This window comes from Anopheles coustani, chromosome 2 (genome assembly GCF_943734705.1).
Source record: "Anopheles coustani chromosome 2, idAnoCousDA_361_x.2, whole genome shotgun sequence".
NCBI lineage: Eukaryota > Metazoa > Arthropoda > Insecta > Diptera > Culicidae > Anopheles > Anopheles coustani.
In genome coordinates, this window is record NC_071289.1 from 7,209,605 (window position 1) to 7,222,645 (window position 13,041).

The following is a 13,041-nucleotide window of genomic DNA, read 5'->3' on the forward strand; positions in this document are numbered from 1 at the left end:
AAATGTTATGCTAATCATGCACGCGCCCGTGGTCAAGGATGAAGCTTAGGTTTATTTATTATGCTGAGAATATTGGGAAATTACATTCGTCACCATTTTTCGCTTTAACCTTTAGTAGCGTAAGGTGGCATTAATAAAATGAAATCGTTTAGTGAGCACCTTTTAAAAAATAACCAAACATTTGCTTAGGATTAAGTTGGTCAGCTTTCAATTTAAGTTTAATAAGTTAAAAAACACGTTCCTATATTTGAGTTGATCCATTTTTCAAGCACCAACTGAGAACGGTTGGGAACTTCTTAAACCTTTCCCCACTCGGTCATCGATTTTTATCCATTTTTTCACCACTGTCCATGAACACATCGATCGAACGATCGATCCATTCATCGACAGCCGAGCGGTTTTTCATCAACCTTCATAAAAGATATGCTGAATTTGCTTTTTCCATTTGCTCGAGCGCTCGAAAAAAAAACACACCAACTCCGTTCGCCTGAAGCACCGGTCGATCCGGGCCCCCGGGGCGAGACACTCGATCACGATCGCCCTTACGCACACGCATGGGCGAAGAAAAACACGTTTTCCTTCACGCTCCACAGGAAAAGCGCCTTTTGCCCCTTCACCCCCAAACCACTTGCACACGTCCGCCTCCCTTGAGCAGTTGCAAGTGTGGCGCGTAAAGTGTGTAAAAATATCTCTGGAATGTTTTTCCCTCCCTCTCTCCATCGCTCCTACCCCGTCCTCAGCCAGTGCTCGATCGGTGGTCTCCGATCGAGGCCAACTTTGGCCAACATCCTAGTGAGAGATCCGTTTTTGGAATACTCAGACGACGTTGCGTGTTGTCTTAGGACTCTTTGTTGGAAAAGCGAGCTGAAAAGCGGGAAGGTGCTGGATGTGTTGCGCACTCGGGGGAAAAGAGCGAAGCAGAAGGAATTCAAGGTGGGTGCGATCTCTGGCATCCTGTATGTAGTTGTGTGCCGGGGGAGCAACTCCAAATGGACGAAGATCGAAAACGCATCTGGTTTCCGGTGGAACACGCTCTGGTAAAGTCAACTGTAGGCAATCGATGTTGAGATCAGCTTCATAAAAATATCAATTCAAATAGATCTCGATCATGCTCGATAACTGGGTTAGTGGAGCTTGGAGCAAAACATATGGCCAAGAACGTTTTATTTGTCAGAAAAATCCCAAATTGAAGGCATTGATGTTGATATCATGTCATCACATGAAAATGGAATATCAACTATACAAACTTGTAACTCATCAACTTGTAATCCAAACTCTTTGATAATGGTAGAAAAATAAAATTATTTTTGTTTTGTTCAAATTTGTCAAACTGCAATCTAATCAAACTAATCAAACACGGCTTATGCACCTTTGAAATTAGAAATTTTGTTCAATTATAGAAAAGTTTGTCAATTTCATTTAACATTTGATTACGAAGAGTAATGTAGGAAAAGCTGTTTTATAATAAAGATACATTGGTTATGCTATATACACATTATTTAGCTATCATTCGGACACCATTAAACATAATTTAAACTTAAATTGGTGTTCGTGCTCAAAAATAGCCGTAAAAATTACTGTCCAGGATTGTTCAAAACATGAAAGGTGGTGCACGTTGCGAAAACGCATTAATTTTCTTCCCATCTCTTCTTCTACTTTCTCCCAGCTCAATCGGAACCGGTCTCTCCAACGTCTCACCGTCTTGGCTGATGCGGATTGCCTTAAAAAAAGACCCACCCGATCCGATCGGCGGTACACACGCAGTACACGCCAATTCCCACATCGGTGACATCATTTTTCCACCCTGACACGGATGATTACGGCAACCCTGCTGGCCAGCAGTTACCCGGCGGAGGAGGGAAAAAAAGTCATTGGCTCAGAAAGAATCGAACCGTCGATCGGCACACTGTGGCTTGGAAAAAAGTAATCAATACCACACGACGGGGGAATCCGTTAGTTTGCGTGCCCGCGTACCATGATGTCAGACTCCGTCCTCGCGGAACAGGAACCGGGAGGTTAACGGTTGGCCAAAAAGACGCGAGCCGGAGGGAGGCAATTGCGTACGACGACCATCGCATAAACATAAACCATCGAGCGCGTTACCAATGGGGGGAGGCGATCCTCTAGGGCACGAGGGAAGCCGAAGACAAAAACGAAAAGGAAACTATTTAGGTGATCGTTGAGGAAGAAAAAGGAAATTCAACACAACCAGATAAACAAATGGCTTAAGGCAAACGGGGAGGGAAATGATAAATTTTAGCAAATGCAAATCATCCACCTTGGGGCGTTGGATGGAAACTGCTTCCCATTTGTGGCGCTCCAAATGTCGGTTCACTTTTATTTTAAAATAGGGTAAACCTTTCCAAGTGAATTTGATTTCTTCTGACAAATGAAAAAGAAGAACTATATTTATTGTAATCTACGCGTTCGGCATCGTACATGTATTCCCTATTTTGACGTAATCCAATTCTGATGTGAAGACATTCCATAATTAGCCCGATCAAGAATGAACCGGCCGCCCCGGTAGGTCATATGGGGATCAAACGACTTCAGCTACTTAAAAAAAAAACGAGACAACAAAAAGTGTACCTATGTGTGTGTGTGTGTGTGTATGTATGTATGTATGTATGAGCGTGAGCATGGATGTGTGTGAAAAATTGTGACCAAGCAAAAAAGGAGGGAGCAACAATCACCAAGTTGAGATAATCAAGAATAGCATTAAAATATATGTACCATGTAAAGGGATGAGTTTTCGCAGGGTTTGGCGATAGGGGAGAACGCATCGAAAAAGAGGACAATTTTTTTGGGAACGTCCACTTATTAGCAAAAAAAAAAAAATAGTTAGTAGAACGAAAAGCTAGAACAGATGTAACGACTCAAAGGAGGAAAACAAAAGCAGCGGAGAAAAAGAATTTGTGGGAAAGAAATGAATGAACCGGCTTCAAAAGCTGTATCGATCACTGTGAATGTAAAAAAGAAGAACTGGAAACAGCAGGGGGCTTAGCCAAAAATTAAGAAAGGAAACCAGGACAACATAAGGGAAGCACTTGCAGCATGCAACAATGTGCTACCGAAGTCCAATGACGGAGTAAGAAAGAGAAATTGCCCCCGGGGCAAAGGGCTGAATGGAAGAAATGAGAATGCACTCAGGCAGGAAAGATGCATCTCGTCAAATTCGAGGCGTGGAAGATACGAAAACGGACAGCAAGAGATGATCGCAAAAAATCCTTTGCCTCGGGGATTTTTTAGTGAGTAATGTGCGAATGAGTCTAGAGTGAGGGGACAACAGCAAGTGCATCGGCACAAATTAACGGTCCTTGCCCAAATGGAAAAAAAGTAAAAACCGACGATCCCAAAATTGAATAGTTACCAAGTATTTTGCCGTTCATTAGAGTATGTAATCGGTTTGTGTGCGCGGCGATCAAACTGACGATCGTATATTTTCAATAAGATGTGTCATAGCCATAGGGATCCGGTTTTTTTTACACCGAATAATTTAATTTCATCTTACGCCGTTATTTTTCATACCGCAATTATGTCCTGCGCAGGACCTTGATTAGAATGTAAGCATGTGGCAAACTAGTCTACCCTACCCCCAAGTTTTATCGTTAAGCGTTTCATGTGTATATCTTTATCGTGTCCGATAGGCTTAGCAGTAGGCGGCGAAACCGAAACATCACACTAACGATCGCGAAAACACGTGCGTATACCACCCTCCCCGATCATTCGGTTGTTCGTTGGAAACGAATTAGTATTATTTGATACTTAAGGTCAAGTGAAAGTTAGTTAATTTAATTTTGGAACCCGTAGAGGAAGCTCTGCGATAGCGAGTTAGTGAGGTGAGGGAACCGTACTGTCCCAGGACCGTCGGGTGTGTCTCGGTGGTTCCACATTTCTGCCATTTTTTGTTTTTTTCAAACACTTCCCTGTACGCCTCGACGAAAGCACAACCAACGGGCGCGGATACCCTGATTAGCCCAGTTTTATTGTTAGGAACTAAGCAAGCGGGAGAGAGTTGCCAGGAGAAATAGCTTATTGTACGTTGTTCTCGTTCTGTTTATCGCATATAGGATTAAATGATCTTGTAATTTATGTTTGTAGAGATAAAATATTCGGTAGTGTGCAGGAAGCCCTCGGAGCGGAGTGTTGAAAGGGGGACCAAAAGAGAGATCCATGATGACAGAGTAAAAAAAAACCCTGGTGGCACCGGAAACATGCCTCCGGCCGCCAGTTTCTGGCGCGTGTAGCTAATGTATGAAACCAGTGAGCGGTGTAGCCATAAATAGTTCAGATTTTTTTTTCTATTATTCTATCAATTCGACGATGTTTTTTTATTACTTCCCGGGAATAAAAGATATTTCGAAAAGTAAATTTTGCAAAAACAACATTTCTACCTCGGCGGAGTTGTGACTTTTTGTGTTTCTGTTTAAGGAAAGATCAACATGTGCGTGGGTTTGCACGAAAGAAATATACTCCGAAAAGGCTGGCAACGGTCACATTTGTTTTTTGTCGGTCAAATCGAATTGATGATCTTCGAGCTATTGTCCCGAAGCGGGCCAGAGACGAAGGTGGATCTACGGTGGTTGAGTGCTGCATCGTGATAAAACATAACCACCATGTGGAGACAGAGATAAGCTGTTTGGCGCCAGCTTTTTGGGGGGTTTTTTACACACTTTGCTGAAAATGTCATAAAACGTGATGAGATCATCTGATGCTTTTGGTTTTAGAGGACTTAAAATCCTACACCAAACTAGAGACTGCTCTTGTTGGCTCGATCATTTTTAACGATTCGGATCATGATCGTGACATGTTATTTGCTTATTGAACACGAAACTGCATTTTAAAGAAATTACTCGCAAATGTGCAATCTTGAAAAGATATTTATTCAGCCTAATAACCTGTTTATAATCTAATCAATTAGCTATATGGTTTGATTCTATTTTGATGGTTATCGTCCGTGATCGAATTAGAACTGCCGGTTGGGCAAAGTCAGATGCATGGCTTTAAGGGACATTGTTTCGATGGGAATAAATAAGTATTGGCCGACGTAGTGACGCGTGGCAACACGATGGGTCAAGTCTGTTATCTTGGTATGATTCACAATTATGTAGCGAAAAGCAAACGCCACAACAAAAAAAAGGGGCTGTTCCACCCTAAGGGCTGTTTGGTTCAGAGAGGTCCGAATTTACATTCTCAACAGAATACCGAATTTGTTGATCCCTTACATGTATAGCAGCACGTGGTTCGGACGAAATTGGTGCACCGTCTACGAGGCTATGAGAGCCATAATCATCCTGAAGGTAGAAAACAGTGTGATTTGCTCGTTCACTTTGAGACAAACAAGACCAATGAAGCAACAAAACTTACCCGTAGAGATAGTAGAAGAACGATAAAAGATAAACGGCCAGCTTAATCCATCCTTCGCGTTGGCAACTCCTTAGAACGTCGGTGTTCATGATGCTGGTTGGATCGTACAATCCTGGTCCCGTCATCACCGGTCGGTTGGCGTACCTGGTGTAACAAAAAAACGGTTGGTTATTATTTACGCAGGTGGTTTTTCGACCGCAGTTTTACCTGTATATGTGGTATGCGATAAGGGGTATATTTAACGCCAGGGACAGCCATTCGCCGGAGAACAAGAAGAGCAAATTGAACAGAATGTGCAGTAGGTATTCCGGTAAAACGAGCTGCAATCAAAAACACAGAATATCAAAATCGACATTACAGCTAGCTCTTCTTTGCGGGACGCGGATTATCGGGTGACACTAATTCATACCGGGTTAAGGGACTGACACTGGTCAATGGGATTTTTGTAGTCCGTTTTCAGCTCGTCGAATGCGATGATGTGGAATATCGAGAAAAATATAAGGAATGCATCGATAATCAATGCCACGATGTAACTGAACGCAGGAAAACTGAAACCCATTTCTTCGGTAACTAGAAGTTGCTAATCCGTGTATGGTTACTACGATTGCGCTCGATTGCTGCTGTTCTTCAGTAGGTTTTGGGTGTGCAACAGGACAGTTTGATAAAGTGAACTGTTTGCTAAAAGGAAACGTACGAAAATATAGAACACTGAGTCAATTTAGGGAAACTTTTAGTGATTATAAAAAAGATTACTTCTTGTTTTGTGAAAAAATGTACCAAATCTGCGCCGCCTGGCGAAAAGCAATGTTTGGCCGCTGTTGACAGTTTTGACAGTTTGAACAACTATGGGCAACCGTTGTTCGACGTGTGGTCATAATAATCCGAAACGTGTTTTATTAGAAGGTATTGTGCCATCGATTAAGAGAAAATTAATATAATAATTTTACATAATCGAAGGCACATTAAACCATATAGAGACGCTTTGTTGGTTGACTAAAAATATCTATTAATCGGAAACCCGTTTTGATGGAAACCGCCAAGTGCTGTCACTTTGACAGTTTGGGATTCGTCTAGGTTAGTTTCATCGAGAAGCGAAAATAGGCGGCTTTCGCGCGGCTCTTCGATTATTTACTCCGGTCGCTGCATTTAGCGTTGTGATTGTTGCTAATTGTGCAACGGAAAAACTGTAGTTTAGTGTAGGAAGGAATCACAAAAGTTTTCACAAGATGGCTCAACAGGCTCCGGAAGGATTGGACGTAACGGTACGACTCGGCGGGCGTGAAGTTTGGTTATGTTTATCATTCTAGATGGCTAACTCGGATCTGTGTTTCTCTTTGTAGGAGTTAATGTTTAAACTACAAAGCAAAGTGCCACTGTTCAAAGGGAATGGAAATGCTAAGGATAACTGCAACCTACTGGCTGCGGCCAGTGTGCACGGGTTGGTATTTGCCGGCACAGTTGGCCCGGAGTTGCGGGTGTTGCGGCTGAAGGACATTACCACGGGAGATCGCGCGGTCAGCGATGTGGTTCCGTTACGTACGGTCCAGCTACCCAGTGAAGCGTTTCAACTTGCCGTAAGCTGCGACCATGGCTTCCTGGCGGTAGATGTCGTCGGTAACGGTGGCGTCCCATTCATTTACATCTACTCGGTGCCTTCGTTTTTGACCGGATCCGTAGTGAAGCTGCATGAAATACGAACCTCACCGCAGCCCGGTGTAAGGTGTTCGCAAATCTGCTGGAATCCCGTCATACACAACATGTTCTCCGTGCGCACCGAAACCGGTGGACTTTCGGTGTACACACTCAAGGAACCGACCGGGCTTGAGTTCCACTCGCTCGACGCCAACGCAGGGGCTGCGCAGTGTGCCTGCTGGAGTCCGAAGGGAAAGCAGTTGGTTGTAGCGTTCGCCAATGGAAAGCTTGTGCAATACAAGCCCGACCTAAAACCGGCCCGTACTATCGTCTGTCCACCGGGAGTTGTGGAAGGCGGTGGAGGATATGATGTGCTTGCCGTGCAGTGGCTCAGCACGTACCAGTTTGCGGCCGTTTTCCTTCCCCACGCTCCCGATTCGGTGCCAGCACTGTTCATCGTGAACGCACCGAAAGTGGGCAATCCGATTTTAATCAACTACGATGACGTTTGCTACAGCCAGAGTGGACCACGCAAGGGCCAGGTGTTTCTGCTGCACATTCTCCCCTGGAACCTCCTGCTGATGGCATCGGCCAACAGCATGGAGGTGGGCATCCTAGGCACGACCGAAACCGGTGAAGCACCCACCTGGTGCCAATGGACAACGACGGACGAAGCGCGAGCCGAACTTCCTCTTACGGCGGACAAACAGGAATCATTTCCCATCGGATTCGCACTCGAGACGGGCTGCACACACGAGCTCGTGATCGGGGAGCAGGCGTTTCCGGTGATGCCAATGATACACCTTCTCTCCACGTACGGCCAGCTGGTTTCCTTTAACGTACTGAACAAGATGCCAAATGTGCCCAACATTTGCTCGCCACCGAAACCGGCTCAAGATTTAACTGGTGGTGCTTTCGTAATGATTGACTTTGACAATTCCGCACCACCACAGACAACTCCTTCGTTCCAGGCGGCCGGAATGGCCTCGAATGCAAACGCAATGGCGTCGCAGGTGAGCCAGCAGCAACCGCCACATTTGTCCGAGATATCGTTTGCCGTTCCAAGTGGAGCCACCTCGACACCGGCCATACCGAAAACGAAATCCTTCTTCAATGCAGGGCTCGGTCCCGGTGACTCGACGGTCCCAAAATCACCGCTCAATCTGTTCGGGTCGGTTGGTAGCGCCAAACCACCAACAGCAGTGCCCACGGCCACAACCATAGCGCCCACCTTCGGAAAGCAAATCACATTCGGAGGAAATGCTGGTGCTGGTGGAGAAACGAAAACGTCCCCGTTCGGAGGGTTTGCATCACCGAGCGGTGTGGGAGGATTCGGGAGTGCAGGTGGTACTACTATTGGAACGACACCGAGTGGCCTCCCGACAATGTCCGCTCCACCGTTTCAAGCTGCGATGGCGTCGATGGCACCACCAACAACCGCTACACCGACATTCACATCGGCGGGCCCCGCGGATGCAAACAAACCTCTCGTTACAGTTCCTCCGACGTACGTTCCGCCGGCATCGAGCCAACAACAGCAATCACAAGCACAACCGCCGGTCGCAGCAACGGGACAGCAGACGCGCACGACGAGAAAATCGGATGTATCTAGTGAGGACAATAACGCCATCATTCGGGCCATAACGGTGGACGAGTTGAAACGATTCTCCCGTGAGCTGGTTGATATGCAGCAGCGTAATCGGTCAGTGAACGTACAGATCGGCTCGAAGGAAGAGTCGGCCGGCATCATTCGCAACCTGCGCGAACTGGAGGACATCATTGCGCAGGCAAACGAAAGCACCCAATCGCTCGTGTCGGACGTACAGGCGCTTCGGCTCGGACTGAACGAAGCATTTGCGATGGTGGCGGAGGCGAACAGCAAGAGTGCCATCTACAATAACCCTAGCTTGCACCAGTACCAGGAGGAACACGTGATGTCACAGGCGAGTCGCCGACAGCTGTCCGCGCTGGAGAACATGCTGCAGGTGAACGAGAACCAGCTGCGTACCGTCACGAAGCAGCTCGGTGCCCAGTGGATGGCGGTGGAGGAAGCCAAGCGGGCGCAAGTCCGGCAGCGCATGCACATTCCGAGTCTGGAGGTGCTGTACCAGACGCTCTCGAAGCAGCAGGAGATACTGAACCGGCAGTGCGAGAAATTGGGCTACCTCAAGCACAGGCTCGGACTGAAGAGTACGCTGAAGGGGCTCGGAGACGCCGAAGGACGCAAAGCGCTCACACACGATGACAGTGGTGCGATCGAGTCGCTGACGGATTCCATCCTTTCGATGACGCTCGGGGATCAGGTGGCGGCGGATGCGAAAAAATTGAGCGAGGTAAAGTTGGCCGCATTGCGTAAGGCGCTCGCCGGCCGTAAGGTGGTGACGGTGAAACCGAAGCGACCGGACAGGGTCGGATTGAGCTCGGAAGTGGTCCGTGAGCGACGTGATGAAGTGAGACGGTTAAATTTGGAGCAAGAAAAATCGCAGAAGGCACAGGCTGCTAAGAAGGAGGCTGAACAAAAGAAGCAGCAACAACAACAGCAGCAGCAACAACAACAGCAGCAGCAACAACAACAGCAGCAGCAACAGCAACAACAAGCTCAGAAGCGACCCCAGCAGCCGCAACAGCCGCAGCAGCCTCAGCAGCAACAACCGCAGCAGCAAATCCTACAGCAGCAATCGCAGCAACCCGTTGCAAAACCGTTAGCATCGTCAACAGCCTCTAATAAACCGTTCTCATTCCCAGCACAAGCGGCGACCGGAGGATCGGCAGGTATGGGTAGTTTTTCGTTCGGACAAACCACAATTACACCGATGACGGCGGATGCCGCACCTCCTTCCAAGCCCATCGGAGGAGGAGGGAATATAAGCACCGGTCTTTCCTTCGGTGCTAGCAACAAGGAAAACATGGAGAAGAAAGACTCCGGAGCGAAGGAAAACGTAGCCCCAAAGCCATCTGCGGCCGGGTTGTTCAGTTTCGGATCGTCAACAGCTGCAACGGGTTCGTCGCCTGCTGCCTTTAAATCTCCCCCAGAGACGTCGTCTGCCGCCGTCACCAGTGGTGTGGGGATGACGGGAAAATCGGTATTTTCCTTTGCCGGTGCAGGAGCAAACACTCAAACGCCAAGTCTCTCGTTCGGTTCCGTTTCGAAACCAACATTTTCCTTCGACCCATCTTCAGCGTCGACACCTTCGACACTTTCCTTCGGAAGTGGCTCCACCGGCGGTGCCTCGGAGGCGCCGCTGAATCTGGGTAAACCGAAGCAAACTCCCGTAACGAACGAAAACATCCCACCGGTGGTGGCGGTGGTGGACGATGAAACACGCAAAGATAAACCACTACCGCCCTCGTTCGGACCGGTGGTCGAGTCAAACACGACGACCAAGGCCCCGCTTCCAGCATTGACCAGTTTGTTGCAGAAGGTTGACCCAACGGCGGCGACGGTGGATGGTTCGCAGACGAAGGTTACCTCCACGACCAAGGGAACGACGGCGACGTCCACCGGTCTGTTTGGATCGAGTGGCGCAGGTTCAACTTTTGGCGAGGGTAGTCTTTTTGGAAGCAAGAGCAACACGACGGCAACCGGCGATTCGGCCAAAAGTGGTGGATTTTTCTCCGGGTTGACGTTCGGCGGGACGACCATTACTCCCGTGGTAGCGTCCTCGGGAACCAGCACGCCGACGACCGCGAGTGGAGGACTACTTTTTGGTGGCGTAAAACCGGCACCACCAACTACAAAGGCCGATGGAACACCTCCGAATAGCGGCTTTAGTTTCGGTAGCAGCTTCACGCCAACAGCAACGGTGACTCCTCCCAGCGATCAGTCCAAACCGGAGGAAAAAAAGGAAACGGTTCCTGCAGCATCCAGTACCGTTTCCTCTACCTCTACCCCTCCCAACACAGTCACCGTTATCTCAACGGGTGGATTTTCTTTCGGATCGCTTCCTACCTTAGGTAAATCGCTTCCTTCACCTTCGGCCCCGGATGCGTCAACGGCATCAGTGGCTTCCCCGACGACTCCACCACCATCGACAATCACCGCCCCGGCGACGGCGGACCCTACGGCCGGTTTATTCGGGTCGATCAGCATCTGCTCGCCAACCACTACGGCCATCGGCACCACTTCGCCCCAGACTCCACCCTCGAGCGGTGGAAACATTTTCAGCTCGAGTGCCTTCGGTGCGCCGCAACCCGGGGCCGGAACAAGCACTGCAAGTATCTTCGGCGGTTCCGCGACCGCCGGAACAGGTACCTCTATTTTTGGAGCTGTTTCTAAACCGGCTGCTGGTTTCGGTGTGGCTACCACACCCGTCGCCTCCACCGCCAGTACGGGTGGAAGTGGTTTGTTCGGTTCGGTTGTAGCTCCTTCGACCGTGACTTCGACCGCGGTGGCATCATCGGGAGGATCTCTATTTGGCGCGACAAGCACAAGCACAACAACAACTACCGCTGGTTCCATTTTCGGAGGAGGGGCCACTAGTGGAGGATTCTTCAGCTCGGGATCCGGAGGAACGGCCACGACGACAACCGGAACCGGCTTTGGCGGTGGTTCTATCTTTGGAGCGAGCGCCTCCTCCTCCCCTTCAACTCCGGTAAGTTCCGGAAACATCTTTGGAGGTTCGTCGGCAGCACCGTCCGCGGGAGGAGGAATTTTCGGTAACAACAACAATAGCGCCGCATCCGGTGGATCCATCTTCGGTGGGACATCCGCCTTCGGAGCATCATCAACGCCCGCCGGTGGAGGAGGAAACATATTCGGAAGCCCCGCAGCAACCTCAACCCAATCATCCTGGACGGGAGGTTCAGGTTTGTTCGGTTCCGTTGGAGCAAATACCGGTTCGTCGGGCTTCACTAGCCCTCAGTCCCCTGCAGCCCCTTCGCAGACAACGCAATCGATCTTCGGTGGTGGTGCAACAGCCGGAACTGCTTTCGGAGCGGCACCAACACCCACCAACACCGTGAGCGCGTTCGGTTCACCATCGGGAGGTGGTGCCTCGGCATTCAGCAAACCGGTGTCGTCCGCCTTCGGTGGCACGGCAGCCTTCGGTTCGGGAACGCCAACATTCGGCGGTGCGGCCACGTTTGGCGGTGCACCGACCTTCGGTGGGGGGCCCACGTTCGGTAGCCCGAAGGCGACGTTCGGTGGGGGAGCGGCCTTCGGTGTCGCACCGGCTGCCACCGCCATCGGATCACCGACACAATCGAACAACCTGTTTGAGCAGCTCGGTTCCTCATCGACGAGCGTTTCGTTCGGCGGTTTGGCGCAGCAGCAAGCCACGAAGCCTCCCCAGTTCGGTGGATCATCCTTCTCCAGCTGGCGTTCGTAAGCGCATTGTGTATTGAGAAACAGTTTTTATTTGATAGTCACTTTCTTTAAAATGCAGTTTGTTGATGCTAGCTCAACCGAGAATCATGCTGAAATAAACATACACTATATCGATTTTATTTGTTCACTTATGAAATGAACCAAAGTTGTTTTCTTCTTCATGCTGGACAGAAAAAATAAGAATCGGCAACAAAACCCATCTTCAGTTTTCCATCGTTCGATTTTTTTTATTACTTTCTTACTCTTGTTTCTGTGTGTTGAGACTATACTTTCATTCGCAATAGCTTACAAGTTACAATCATTATATAAATTGGTACGATATTTCACCTCCGTCTTGCGGTTCGGCTACAACACTTCATCCGGATTCTTGTTTCGATTTCAGTGAGTTCAGTTTTCGTTTTTAATATGCCTACTATGTTACTTTCTTTTAGTACACCTGCGCTTGCTAGTGCTTCTGCTGCTGTTGCTATCATCGTGTTTTCGAACGGAATCGTATGCTGCTCATTTGGTGGTGGCCTGCTGCGATGGCAAGAGGAAATAGAATCTTGCGCCAACCTTCCTACAACACGCCTCTGGTGCGTCGTCTAGGATTTCCAATCTTAGTTCACCATTTTCTTATCCTGTTCCATTCTGACAATTTTTATTTTTTTTTCTTGTCCTCTTTTATATTTCCCCTTTCTCTCTCTCCACTTCTTCCAATTCAAAGAACTGTTTGC

The 13,041-nt window shown here is 48.6% G+C and overlaps 2 protein-coding genes across 2 annotated transcripts; one reads left to right on the forward strand and one right to left on the reverse strand.

Moving 5' to 3' along the window:
• Positions 1-4,862: 4,862 nt before the first annotated feature.
• LOC131266169 (protein cornichon) lies at positions 4,863-6,177 on the reverse strand. The gene is made up of 5 exons (XM_058268543.1): positions 6,121-6,177; positions 5,777-6,045; positions 5,575-5,687; positions 5,368-5,511; positions 4,863-5,294 (listed from the first exon to the last, which is right to left on the reverse strand). The coding sequence occupies exons 2-5, from the start codon at positions 5,924-5,926 to the stop codon at positions 5,267-5,269; spliced, it is 435 nt and encodes a 144-aa protein (XP_058124526.1). The 5' UTR covers positions 5,927-6,045; positions 6,121-6,177; the 3' UTR covers positions 4,863-5,266.
• A 325-nt stretch (positions 6,178-6,502) lies between these two features.
• LOC131263406 (nuclear pore complex protein Nup214) lies at positions 6,503-12,461 on the forward strand. Its single transcript, XM_058265602.1, has 2 exons — positions 6,503-6,629; positions 6,708-12,461. Exons 1-2 carry the CDS (start codon positions 6,594-6,596, stop codon positions 12,324-12,326), a joined length of 5,655 nt encoding a protein of 1,884 aa, XP_058121585.1. The 5' UTR covers positions 6,503-6,593; the 3' UTR covers positions 12,327-12,461.
• Positions 12,462-13,041: the final 580 nt, after the last annotated feature.

Bases quoted from the DNA above. Each gene is read 5' to 3' on its own strand.
- LOC131266169 (XM_058268543.1), bottom strand. From the start codon at position 5,926: ATGGGTTTCAGTTTTCCTGCGTTCAGTTACATCGTGGCATTGATTATC. The intron at 5,688-5,776 runs GTATGAATTAGT...TTTTGATTGCAG, and splicing joins AGTGTCAGTCCCTTAACCCG to CTCGTTTTACCGGAATACCT. The intron at 5,512-5,574 runs GTAAAACTGCGG...TTGTTACACCAG, and splicing joins ATCGCATACCACATATACAG to GTACGCCAACCGACCGGTGA.
- LOC131263406 (XM_058265602.1), top strand. From the start codon at position 6,594: ATGGCTCAACAGGCTCCGGAAGGATTGGACGTAACG. The intron at 6,630-6,707 runs GTACGACTCGGC...TTCTCTTTGTAG, and splicing joins CGGAAGGATTGGACGTAACG to GAGTTAATGTTTAAACTACA.